Source organism: Pollicipes pollicipes, unplaced genomic scaffold, assembly GCF_011947565.3.
Source record: "Pollicipes pollicipes isolate AB1234 unplaced genomic scaffold, Ppol_2.1 Scaffold_4002;HRSCAF=4701_pilon_pilon_pilon, whole genome shotgun sequence".
Lineage (NCBI taxonomy): Eukaryota > Metazoa > Arthropoda > Thecostraca > Pollicipedomorpha > Pollicipedidae > Pollicipes > Pollicipes pollicipes.
Genome location: NW_023596420.1, coordinates 21975859 through 21989844, shown reverse-complemented (window position 1 = coordinate 21989844; position 13986 = coordinate 21975859). Strand labels below are relative to the sequence as shown.

Here is a 13986-nt window from a genome sequence, read left to right as displayed (position 1 = left end):
TGGACAAGAAGCCTTGGCTGGGGCATGCAAGGCCAATAAACATGGCAAAGCTGCCTGATCAAGCATCTTTCTTCGCAAACAATGTGAAAATACTTCTCACCTGAAAGGAAGTTGTGTGGTTGTTACAACACTTGTCATACTGCGTACCGTGTTCATGCGAGACACATCCCAGAAAAATCCAGTGAGATATGGACAGTGTTACTACCTGCCTGTTCTGGGTAAAGGCAGAATGGCGCGCAATAAATGCCAATAAACTAGCTCAGCATAACAAAGGTTTTTCTCTAAAATGTCCTTCATTCGGAAAGCACACCTAAATCCAATTTTTGTATAACCAAGCAACAGTTAGCACACGTCAAAATTATGTAGTAAAAACCCGTTTCCCCCGATAGGCACAGACGTCGAATTGCGTTTAGATCAGTGAGCGACTTATTCTCATTGTCCAGCGACAGTTCATGTTTAATCCCCATCCTTTCTCAATGTCTGAAAATTGAGGCATGACTGCCCAACCCTCAATCCCCAACATATGTTTGATGAGCACGGACGTTCTGTACTTACTCTTGACGTGTCTTCTCCCCACATGCTATGCAAACTGAAGCTTAAGCTCTCTCTATGGACAAAGCATTCTAACGTTGGGCTAGTCACTGGTGGAGCTAATGAGAGATAGCTGCATCCACCAAACGATAAATTATGGACACCATTGCCACCCAGTCACGCTTTCAGTTCAGCGCAAGTCCATTAACAGCTACAGGACGTGGTACTTTGCTTTTTATGTAGCACGTAGACTTACACACGTAGCGCGTCGATAGCCCCCCCCCCCCAAAAAAAAAAAACGCACAACTGTCAACGCGACTAAATGGTGTTGCTGTGGTATGGGGTCCTTACCGCCATAGACGAGTCGGCGCACAAATACATTGCGCATTTTTTTTTCCTTTTTTGCGGACGAAGTGCTGTTTCCACCTTATTTTAGTTTTCATAAGCACTCCTGGCAGCATTCTTCTTTCGCTAACCAGCGTTGTTTTTTCATTCAGTGTCATAACTGCAGGAGAGAAATTTATGTCCTGAATCTCAATCTAGGTAACTGCTTTGATTTTGAACCAGGTATGTAAAAACCTACTTTTCTCTTTATCGTTGGTTAATTGTGCTAGGGTAGCACCTGCTGGAACCTCAACATGCATGTTCATGGCTGTCAGCATTACGTATAGTTCGGTAGTCGTTGCCATGCCAACGCGACGCATAAATCTACGTCACGGCTACGACAGAGGTCACACGACGGATTTGAGAAACTGGCTTAATGTGTAGTTTGTGGCCGCGGAAGTACATGTTGATACTTGACTTCCTGACTTGATGACGGTTATGTTTTTTGCCAAATGTGGTTGAGGTAGCTATCTCCTCAAGCTACAGCCAACAATACTGCTTAGCGATGTCCGGCTGGCGGCACCCCAGGGTTTTCATCCCCCGCCAGCGTGTTTGACCTTTACCCAGGTCTAGGCCATAATCAGCCTGCGACAGCAGTTGTGGGCTCAGTGGAGCGCACCAGGTCAGCAGTCACCAGTGACTGCTTAATACGAACGACCATGTTTCACACCCCTGGCTCTACTAACTCACAGTCCAGCGCCGCACTACAGCCACTCATTAATTAGCGAATTCCTTTGTGCTAGCTTGCGCCGTATAAATGCCACCGACCGTATAACATTCTGCAGTGCACCGTGAGACGTTTTCAGTGCGCAATAACTGCCACCGACCCGGTCACCATCCCCCCAACACCAGATTTGTTTTAATCCACTATCTTGAGGGGACGTGTGCACGCACAAGGGCCGTCGTGTTGAGGCTCGACCCCTATAAAAGTGTCGGCCCCGGCTCATTTGTCACCTGGCCGCGAGGTGGCCGCGCGGCGCGGGCGGGCGTGCTGTATTTCCGCCCCGGGCGCAACGGAAGCTGACGCCGCACGGTCCCGTCCATCTTGGCAGCATGGTCGCTCTGTCAGCTGCCGCACGTGAGCGGCCGCCGACGTGCTGGCCTGTGAAAGCTGCCGGCGGCGCCCCCGGCGGTGGCCAAGGTGCGGATGTGCGGAGCAAGCGTGGCTTGGATGCTTGCTCGTGGATTGCCCGCAGCGGCTGTCGCCGACTAAGCGCATAATCGAAATTGATCTGCGCTTGATTAAAGTGCCATTCCGTCTGAGGAAACGGGAAAAGTGTTTCAAACTGCTGCGGAATTTCGTCATTGAATGGTACCAATGTGATCCAACGGAGACCTGATATTGCGCGCATAGCGTTCATTGAGGTGGCGGTATTCAGACCGGCACTACGTCACTTACTCCCCAGCGCCACTCTTCAGGTGAAGCTGGGCGCACAAACGTGTGCTCCACAGAGTGCTGTATTCCACGATGTGTCCCATGGAGTATTGCATCCCGCGAACGAGTCCGGGGCACACTTTTATCATCCCTTATTTTGTGGTTTTTCGTTTGTATGGCTGCTTTGCCTAATTTTTGTCGAATGTTGGTCGTGCAGAACGCTAAATCGGGGGCTTAGCTGCGTTGCCTTTCCTTGCTTTCACCAATCTAGGCCTTTTGCTGTACATACGGTGTTACGATCTGTGCACGGGCGATTCAAAAGCGGTGTGGCATTTGAAAGGCAGTTGGTTTATACCAGGCTTCATAAGATGGACTGGCCCAGGTCCAATTTTTAATTTTGTCGGTATGGACTAGATGCATAAGTTTCTCCAAAATATCAGCCCGCAGCCCAGCCCGCCACGTCTAGCTAGTGACCCAGCCCGCAAAAGCCAGCTATGCCACAATGCTGGTCGACCATTAGTCCAAAATTACTAATTTGTTGCAATATTTTATCACTTTACCTTAATTTTAGACCTATACATTAGCGTGCATAAAATGGCTCGCAAGCGCAACCTTATACATAGCACTGTTTTGCTAACACCAGTGATGTCGCTCAGGGAGCAGCAATCAATGTATCTGCACAATGAAATTTATAATGCTCCAAAGTGGATCTTAAAAACTGCAATAGAATTTGGAGAGTACAAATGAAGGGAGTAAGGTTGGAATGAAATTTGCCTTTCACCAAAATGCTCCAAAAGTTTTCACTTTTCTACCCCATCTCAATAAACCAGAGGTTCTTTCTTCCAAACTGCCATGCATAGACTGATAACTTTGCACTGAAAGAGTAAAACCTGCTGGACGTTTCAAGTAATAGAAAGTGTCGGTTCATTACAACGCGCATAGGCACAATCATCAATGGACTGCGTCACAATTGCCACAATGTTAAATTTCTCATTGAAGAACCAGAGCTAGCATTCTATATGGTGTTTGCTGTCCTGAAATGGATATGTCAAGCAACCACACCACATATGCTCTACGTGGTAGCTTTGAAATGGTTCACATTTTTCTCCCACCACCATCCACGTTCCAGCCCACAACCATCACCGCACGGTTATATTTGATTGCGCGTGAAAGCCACGTAAAATCAAAGATGACAATAATAGTTTGTCCGCAGTCTTTTCGTTCTCCAGTGATACAGTTGACATTTTTCAACGCCATGAAAACATGGCATATTGTTGCGTGCTGAACAAAAACTTCTATCAAAGCAAACAAACCTTGTGAAAGAATTCATGAACCTTTTCTTCAATTTGCAAAGCATGCAGACTGCAACTTTCGATCGTTATCGAATTTCTCATTGACGTCGTATGCTGAGATTATGTTTTTCACAAAACTTCGCAAGGATACAACACTGAAGCAAAGAAGCAGATTGGACAAAACGAAAACAGTCGTGAAAATATGCTAAAAAAGTAACAGTCGCAGAAAGGATAAACTACATGGTGCAAGTGCCCTGTGTTCGTGGTCGAACATTGCATATTTTGCAGAAGTAGATGAACAAACTCCATGCCACCACATTTCAGCTTTGACGACTGTTGCGCATTTGATACGCTAGTAACTATTGGCTGTATTGGCAAATGAGGGAAGCTAGGGCAATGAAAGGCTCACAGTGTCCATAACGCATATTGATTGTGATTTGTGAGATGTAGTTTTTGCGTAAACCGAGAAAGGTTGAGTGCACCACAACTTCGCAAAAACAATCAAGTGCAGTGCGTAGCTTTTGATATTGAAGACCCACCTAGCTGCCGCCCAATGAAATCCTGCTACAGCTTTTGAAAATTTGAATTGTCATTCTTTAATTTTTCAGTGAGATGTTTGTTCAAAGCTACTCAACTTGGGCATCCTGGTTTACTGGCGTGTCCTGTCTGCCATGAGTACTTGAGTATTCTGTCAATGGTGCGTGTGCTGTAAAAAATAAAAATGTGTTTGCTTCATGATTGTTTTGTGTTTGGCAGCGCATGTTGGTTTTAAGATGATTTTTGAGCCAAAGAAATAGTAAAAATACATTATCTTGCCTGCTAAAATTTTTGAGCGCGCAAAAGCTCACCAAGTCTGACCTATAACCCAGCCAAAAGCTCGCGAGTTCTTGCAGATAATAAATTGGCGGTTTGACTGGCTGAAAAGCAGCGCATCTAGTATGGACCATGATACATAAACCATAAATTGTTTTCTCAGTGTCACCAGCTCTTCTTCCCTTTCCGGACATAATCACTGATGACCTCGGGTGCCGTTACTTCCCCGTGAATGCCCCGTGACAGCCGTGACGAGCCACGACTGACCCCCGACGAGCAGCGACCGCCTGGTGAGCGGCCGTGACGGATCGCAACTGGGCCGCCGTCACGCGCCGCGCCGTGATGCCGTCACGCGCCGCGCCCGCCTGCCGCAGCTGCACGGTTCTGACGACATCAGCGTGCGGCTGAGGCAGCTCAACATGCACAGCACGGGCAGCTACCGGTGCGAGGTGTCGGCCGAGGCGCCCAACTTCGACACCGTCAGCCGCGACGGCATCATGGTGGTGGTCGGTGAGTGGAGTGGGCCGCGACGGCATCATGGTGGTGGTCGGTGAGTGGAGTGGGCCGCGACGGCATCATGGTGGTGGTCGGTGAGTGGGTGAGTGGAATGGGCCGCGAGGGCATCATGGTGGTGGTCGGTGAGTAGAGTGCGCGCCCGCGCCGGTCGCGCCGAGCTCGACCGCTGGCGGTGACGTCGGCGGCGTTCAGTCGGAACGGCGAGTAATACGAGCCTCGCCAATGAGGGTTGCAGGGTTAGTTGGCATCAAGCTACACTGAGTTATCATGATGGAACCGTATAGCCAGTGATGGAACATTGCTGATAGATGGGAGCTGAAGCTGGACTCGTGCAAAACAAAAAAGGACGTGCGATAACCTGTGACCTGGTTTCTGGAAAACCCTCACGCTATGTTGGACGTCCAATTGAGGTACACTGGTGTCAAGACAGGATTACACACGAATAGACTAGCGCACACCAGTTCCACCCAAAAGTCTAGAAAATAAAGTTGTAAAATCGTCTTTCACATTGGTGTTTATCAAACAGAAGGTGTAGTCGTTTGATAACGGGGTAGATATACGGCGCTTCGCTGGGCTCTCCATTATCACCATGCAGCAGCCTTTGCCAATCGACGGCCGTTATATCTGAAAATGGTATTCATGAACGCTAGATATCAATGATCCGACAATGACATTCTTCGCCTTAATCGTCACATAGCCAATGGCTTAGCGGCGTTTCAATGAAGTTATTATAGCGTTATGGATGGCTGGGTGACCTTGAAATAGTCTCTCCGAGATAGTCCGCTTGATAGTCCTCGCGTAGCTTAAAAACTAGAATGATTTAGGTCTTACAAAGGTCAGGGCTGTGAGCTGCACAAATGATCCTCAAGATGGCTATTTCAGTTTAGAATCCCATACAAATGTGGAGAACTCCCTTTAAACGAGGCCCTTCTTATGCAGACATGTCTTCAGCCCATGCCTTCAGCTCACCCAACTTCCAGGAAAATGATAGATCTGGCAATCAGCAATGTGAATTGCTCGAGCGCGTTAGATGCTAGTACCGCCATTGTTTTTTACATCGTCGCTGTGTGGAGCAAGGTAGGATTTAAGGATCATTCATTCAAGGATCATTCATCTATGCTAAGGTATGTAAGCCCTGCAAGCTCTGTATGTGCTGTAAACAAGCTCTGTAAGTACCAGAAGCAAGCCTTAAGTGCTGCACCCATATGAACAAGGACATGGGAGTTTGTTTTGTCGCGTCTGCGTCAGAGAAGCCAAGTGTTTTTAAAAAGTTGTTCAAAGTTTCGGAAGGAAAAGATCCGACATCACACTTCTAAAAGCAGATCTTACTTACAGACGGCTAACCGCGGTTTTATCAAATAATGTGTCTTTGCAAACATGTTCTTAAATCTCTGTGAACACTCCTAGCCGACAATCGCTGACAAACGTGTGCAGTTAGAAAATAAGCACTAACAAGTTTTTTGAACAATTTTAAGCTTTATATCGCCATCCTTCGCAAAAATGGCGAATATGTTAACAATGTCACGATGCTGGGTATGACTCACGATGAAATGTTACGATCACAAATTGGACCAAAACGCCCCATATCCCACCGTCAGCATTCCGTAGATCCCAGTTCCGTGGGTGTTTGTATTAATCAAGCGTTTGCATGACTCGTGCGTATGTGTAATGTGGATGGATCTGTGACGCGTAGTCCTGTGATTCGCTATCGATTCCGGCAGCGTCATCGATACAGTTCTTTCATTAACACGCGCCCGGGTGGCCGGCTAGATACCCTTCGCTCGGATGGGGGGAGGGGGGTCAATTTGACCCCCTGAGATCTCGGGAACTAAGAAAGCTAGGGACACCAAATGTATAGAGTGTATTTACTTGTACGTGAAGTCACTTAGGTCAAAGTTTCAGATTCCTAGGTTATGACCTTCGGGTCAAAAAAGGTCAAATAATGTCAAGTTCCAGGTTGGTCTTCAAAGTGCCGCCAGAACCTAGATAGCCGTTTCTAAGCAAAATGCCACACTCTCATTCAAGATCAATGAGGTTGTTCGACCTTTTGAAGGTCAACGTGACCAAAACAATAAAAGATTGCTTTGAGTTTTGCATTTGACTAAGCGACAAAGATTACGATAGGAAATATGTTCCGAAAACAAAATGCTGACCAGGGTCATTTTAGGTCAGTGACCTATTCTGACCTCTAAGAATTTCCTGGGAGATGTATAATGCGGTTCCTCTTATCAATAAACTCGAAATGAGCACCAGAAACTATCCCATACAGCAAGCCCTAGAGTAACAAAACAGGTTGGTTTTGAACTTGGTGTGACCTTTATATCTGGCCTTAGGTCAATTTTATTTGCTCAATCAACTGTTTTGTTGCCTACGAAAACATTTCAGAGATGTATGGCTTCGTCTAACACCCCGTTGTTGGATCAGATTGAAGGATTCCATAGAAATTGCCTTCGCTGAAACCATGGCCTGGCTTTGACCTGCCATAATTGAGCGACCTTACAAGGTAAATCTAAATTTGTGATGCCAAACGATCTGACATTTAATTGCCTACAGACAGGCAAAATTTGGCGCGGCCGCACCGCGCCGTTCGGAGATCATTTTGGAAAAACCTTTGGGGGTCAATTTGACCCCCACCCGAGCGCGTGTTAATACGCGCTCAGGAGGCCAATTTGACTACCCTAAGATCTTGCCGGAATGAATTCCGAATGGCGCGACGTAGTCACGCTAAGCTTTCAATGCTGTAAGTAATTCAATGGCGGATCGTTTAGTATTACAACTGCCAATGTGCCTTGTAAGATCGCTGACCTACGGTGCGTCAAAACCAGGCCATGGATTCAGCGAGTACAATTTCTAGGGAACCGTTTTATTTGATGCAATAACGGGGTGTTGGACGGAGTCATACACTTCTGAGATAATTTCTCAGGCAACACAACATTTGAATGAACAAATTCCGTTGACCTAGGGTCAGGTATGGAGGTCAGACTAGGGTAAAAAAACAACCTGCCTTATCACTGTAGAGCTTGCTGTATGCGGTAGTTTCTGGTGCTAATTTTGAATTTATTGATAACAGAAACCGCATAATACATTCTCTATGAACTCTGGAATGGTCAGAATAGGTTACTAACTTAAAATGACATAGGTCAAATTTTGTTTTTAGGAGCGTACCACCTATCGTAATCTTTGACACATACTCAAATGCAAAACTCCAAGCAGTATTGTATGATTTTGGTAACCATGACCGGGTTAAGGTTAAACAAGGTCACTGACCTTAAATGATTACCGGTGACCTTTTGCTTAGAATAAGTAGCCAGGTTCTGGGGGCATTTTGGACATAAGTCTGAATTTTGACCTCGTTTGACCAAAATTCATGACCTAAAGAATGCAAAATTTCGACATAAGGGAGTTCACATACAGGCCAACACACCCTGTGAATTTGGTGTCCCCGCTGTCCTAGTTTCTGAGATATCAGAGTGGTCAATTTGGCCCACAACCGAGCTAAGGGTATTTCACCGGCCACCCGGGCGCGTTTTTATCATGGTGGTTATCAGGCGATGAATATAAGATGTGTACAGGTGTGTAGTTTCCTATTCCGTTCGGGGAGGCACCCCACTAACTTCGAGAGGAAAAGGGGTCAAATCCGGGGAGAAAGTCATTTTTGTCGTTTTTCGGTTAGGGTTGGCGACTTTTCATGCTCAGCCTAAGCGTATGTTGCGAAGCTTCCCCCCCCCCCCCCCCCTGTACGTCATTGGTTGATTAAAATTCACACCGAGTTTGTACCATATTGACTATAACGACGCACCTTGTGGAGAGGCCCGGCTGCTGCCACGCTGCGCCGCGTTACACAGCAGCCTGACGGCATAGCATGTACGTGCCTGCCGGCACAGCATCCACACAGCCGCGATCGCTTTGATTCGACCCTACCGTGGCGTTGTCCGCGGCAGCGAGGTGAGTCTGAGAGGTCTCCCTGCGGCAGCGACAGCCTCGTTATCACAGACGAGGACTGGACTTGAGCAAGGAATTTGGAGAGAACGTACAGGAGTGTGCGAAAGCTTACGGATAACGAGCACAGATTGGCAATTTTGCTGCTTGCATACACAAGCTTTCAGAAAATTTAATATTTATAGATATCGAAACGAGAATCAGATATGATATAACAAGATCACTTTCAACTGTCTGTATACTTTCAAGTACAGAAGACTGAAGTAGACAATACAAATTCTTTGTTTAGTAAATATGCTCCTCAATACGTCATTGCTTAATTACGTCATGGAACGATGGTTTAACGTTGAGCCACTGGCGTAGGCTCACAAAATGGGTTGGAGGCTGAACAGTAAAAAATGAGCCAACCTACCAGCCAAAGCATGACAACAAATAGGCTTGTCCCTACATGTGGCCCACTTTGTTCTTCAAGTTGAGGAGACGCCTTGATTTGACCCTACCGAGGCACTGCCCGCGGCAGCGAGGTGAGTCTGAGAAGTCTCTCTGCGGCAGCAGGGAGACCTCTGAATACTCCTCCTCCCCCAACTGAATAAAAAGCTACTCCCCCGCTTTGAGGTGCAGCCAAAATGGCCGTAGGTAATCGCCACCATAGCACTCACCTGCAGCACTTGGATATCCCGAGAGGTAGCCTTGGTGGTGCGGCAAGTGTTTGCTGAGCCAAATATCGTTATGTGCTCGTGTTTTGGTCCTTTCACGAGATGTTCTTTTCTATTCATGCTTGATTTCACAACGTTTATTTGCATTTATATCTTTGATCACGACGCCATTCTTAAGTTATTCGATGGCAGGCCTCATTTCCGAAATAACTAGCAACCAGGTTCAACTTCTTACATTATGTAGCACCAAGCGTGACTCATTATTGAAACTTGCACAGTCTGTTCAATGTTTATTGCGAGACAGTGGCATTGATGATCAAGTTGTGCAAATTGTGCTCACAAACGCCAGATCTGAACGGCCCGTTGATTACGGTCTTTTGGCCTTGAATTCGGCATGGCCCATGGTGTGGCAGAATATAAGGGGAGTGTTCCACATTTATATTGGGTTTTAAACTGAAATAGCTGTCTTGAAGATCGTTCGGTGAAATTCGCAGCCCTCCTCTCATTAAGATCTACAGCTCTCGTTCAACCTAAATCGATCGCCATAGATCAAATATATCAAGCCCTTTTGACCAGAAATGATCATTTCAGGGATACGGGAAGAAGAAAAACAGATAACGGTGTGGCAGGAGTACATGCGCCGGGGGAGGGGAGGGGGGCAACCGCCGAGCCTTGCCTGCTCACGGGCCCTCGGCGGGATGTGGGCAGGGCGCTCGGACGGGGCTCTCCTCCAGGGGCGCTCTGCCCGCTGGTGGTTGACACATGCAGCCTGCCCCGGGCAAACTGGGCGTCGCGAGCAAGCAAACAGGTAGGGGAATCAGAAAATAAACGTCATTTACCATTTTTGCTAACTAGTGCATGCATTTAAACATCCTTCCTAGTTATTACGAAAACAAGACTTGTACTCGAACTCGAACCAAGGAACAGTGCTATAGCAGAGTATGTGATGCCAAGTTAACATCTTAAGCTCACGGATAAATACGCAAGAACACCATGAGAAAGGGTCCAAACACGAATACATGACATTGGTATAGAAAGAAGAAGACGGTAATCAGGGTAGCCTAAAGAATATCGGAAATACGGCTAGCGGACACTTACTCAGGCGACATCAAAAGATGTTTTAGGAAGCTACAAATACAAATCTATGGGATCCTCCGTCAGGCCCATTAAAGCAGATGGACGTCATTAGTGGGAAACAGTATATCATGAATGCTCTTGGCATGCAGTTTTCAGTTGTTACACAGCAGACTTTGCGTGATCTCTCTGGAAAATGCGAAATCTCAGATTTGACGGTGACCGAGGGTGCGGTAAGAGACAGCTTGAAGGAAATCAGGGCTAACAAGGCGGCCGGCCCGGGTCAGGTACGTGGTGGAATGCTGCATAAACCCGCCAGTACTTAAGTTTATCCTCTTATTGTGATATTGAAGACGTTATTGAGTTTCTCAGAAGTACCCGAGGACTGGCGCAATGCCATTGTAGTGCCGATATTTAGAGAAGGGACCAAAAAGGTGTCAGCAACTGCAGACCTGTCAGTCTAATCTCACTATTATGTAAGATCTTAGAGAAAAGAGTCAGCGACTACAAACCTGTCAGACTAATTTCATTACTATGTAAGATATTAGACAAATTCATTAAGGCTACCATTCAGACACACTTATATTCGCATTAGTTGATACATAGTAGTCCCAGTGGTTTCCTTTTTGGTAGGTCCTGTTTGACAAATCTTCAAGAGTTCATGGAGCGTGTGCTGGTCAGATAGATAAAGGCAATAGCTTAAATTGAACTGCATCTGGCCTATCTGCGTATTTAAGTAAGGTGTTTGGTGACGTGCCACACCAGCGTCTGTTATATCAGTTAAAATTACATGTCATTGAGGGAAATATTCTTGGCTGGGTAAGGGCTTAGCTGCTAGATAGGAAAGCAGGAATAGTGCTCAATGCTACCAAATCTCAGCTTGGAGCTGGTAGAGAGTGGGGCTCCACAGGGGCCGGTGTGAGACCTTTTGCTCTGCATTATTTTTTGAAGATAATATAAAGATAAGATTAGAGAGTAAGGTGCACAATAGTTTTGCGGTGGTGTTAAATTGGTAGGGTGCCAAAAAATACCGACCAGGTAAGCCAAATTTAATTTGATTTAGAAAAACTAGCGGCCTCTCTGTGGAAGATATCGTTCAATTATGAGAGGGGTAAGGTGACGCATTTCGGTAGTTTTGGCAGTGCGGGGCGTTAGGTTAAAAATGGAGCCCGGGGGTTAGACCAGAGCGAAGAAGAAAAGGATTTAGTGGTTATAATTTCCAATGGATTTGAAGAATGAAAGGCAATCTGGGGCTGAAAGAAGCGGGGCACCTTGGATGCTGGGGCTTACCAACAAAAATTTGTATTATAAGAGTGGGAAATGTCGTCAGAAGCTGTAGTTAGCATGTCAGACCACGCATAGAGTACCGTGTAAATGCTTGGTGCCATGCTCCCAAGAAGATATAGATAGGCTGGAAAGAGTATAGCGAAAAGCAGCAAGGATGATAGATGAGATTGGCGACTTAGAATGTAAGGGTAGGCTTAGAACCTTGAACTTATATTCACTAAAATATCGTAGACTTAGAGGGATCTGATAGAGGTATTCAAGATGATGAAAAGAATACACAGGTAAATATACAAGGAGCACTGGAAATCCGAATGAGATCTTAAGGAAACCATTTTCATTTAGTAAAAGGTACGAGTAGAATTATGAAGAGGCAGATTCCATGTAGTCAAAAAGCAGTGAATCATTGGAATGGACTGTCAAGGAAAGTTGTAGGAAGCTCCTTTCTGGCAGCATTTAAAAATCACTCCAGACAAGTCAGGTAGGCAAGATAAGTTTCGAGGATGTATGAGGAACTTGAGGTAGGCCAAGCTCGATAAGCCCTTAAGGCCTTTATTGGGCAGATGTTTTTTCCTTTATGTCTGAATTGATTTCTACGACGCCTCGCAGCCGTTTTGCGTGGGGTGTATAGAGCCGTTCCAGGGACGCAGTTTCCCAAAGTGAGTTGGGGAACCGTGAAAAATAACGGAATCTTCCGTCGAGATTCTCTAGCAAACCGCGTCTCCCGTGATTTGCTCCATTTTTTCCCAAAGTTGCGAGGCTGGAGCCCAAGTTGGAAGTTAACCCCTCCCCCCCCCCAACTGAATCGGAAACTACACCCCTGAAGCAGTATCTGAACAATGTAGCAGCCTTAAGCTATCCAACAATTACCGTGATTATTGAAAAAAATATGCAATTCGATCATTTTTAGATAAACAATCCGAAGGCCTACGCACAGTGCATAGGTAAGTATATGAGCAATATATTTCAAAATGAGGCGTTGTTAACAGTGTCTCACTTATAATGTTCATTTCAGTATTTTCTTCGGCTCTCACTCACATAACTTTGTTTCTTTAAAAAGCACGGCACCAGCCAGTGGGAAAATATAACTCATACCGCGCATCTTTTAAAGGCATCTCGTGGAATTCCGCTTACTTAAAACAATAATTGAATGAACCTGTCAGTCCGTCCATGAAAGAAGTTGCATCTCTTGTCCAGTTACCCACAACATTACAGGGACAGTGTGAGCTAAATTACCCCTGAAGGCGAGCAACAGACACCGGACCTGGGGTGGCCCTCTGATAAGCAAAGCACGGCACTGTAAACACACAGCGCGCGCAGCACATCGCTCCCGACCAGGGTCCCGGCTTCGCACGACACCCGTCGCCTTGAACTGCGGCCCCCGTCGCACCTCCACGCTCAGCTTACACTGCGGGGGGACAGGTCACTTAGCGTCGGCTTTGTGCCTAGCCTTCACAAGCGGCCGTGTCGCCAGTGGCTCTTAAGCCGACCAGTCAGGTCAGAGGTCCACGGAGTCGCCGCCGGCCGATCTGTGTACGGGGCCACATCAAAGCCGCCGCCTCCGGAGGTGCTCCCGACCGAGCTTCGGCGGCACGCGCGGCCGTGGGACCGGGTTCTGCGGGTCTTGGGTCAAACCCTGCAGTGGGGAACTCGTACCCAGAAAACCCAACTGAAGCTGTTCAAGGCCAAATAATCCACTTTCCGGCGATATTCATTGGCCTGTCAGCGAGGCGAATATTGCCGCAGCGCCCACCTATTTCGCTGCGCTCACCGCTGTGCATGGAGTCGGCGCTCTCCTCTCCATCGCCACCTACCCGCCCGCAAAAGCCCACCTCCGTGGCGATCCTCAGTTCCGCGTGCTGCCAACATACACCGCGACACTGTGGTTGAGTGTCGTGATGTTGAGCCTTCGGCGGCTAACGTTGGTGTTTGTGTGTTGGCCGCCAGTGTTGCCGGAGGATGACCCGGTCATCAGCGGCCAGGATGAAGTGTACGGGCCCGGCAGCTGGGTCAGCCTCAACTGCACCTCAGAACGCTCAAAGCCGGCCGCCCAGCTCATGTGGTTCGTCAACGAGAAGCGGGTGGGTTGCAGAGCGTCGGTGCTTGCTGTACACCAGGGAGG

The 13986-nt window shown here is 47.1% G+C and overlaps 1 protein-coding gene across 1 annotated transcript in view; it reads left to right on the top strand.

Annotated features, from left to right (window-relative positions):
- Positions 1-13945, top strand: part of LOC119093068 (endothelial cell-selective adhesion molecule) — a gene marked incomplete at its 3' end in the record, with an annotated part of 47688 nt that extends 33743 nt beyond the window's left edge. The window contains 2 exon segments of the mRNA XM_037215957.1: positions 4770-4905; positions 13812-13945. Coding sequence (XP_037071852.1) covers positions 4770-4905; positions 13812-13945 — 270 coding nt within the window.
- Positions 13946-13986: the final 41 nt, after the last annotated feature.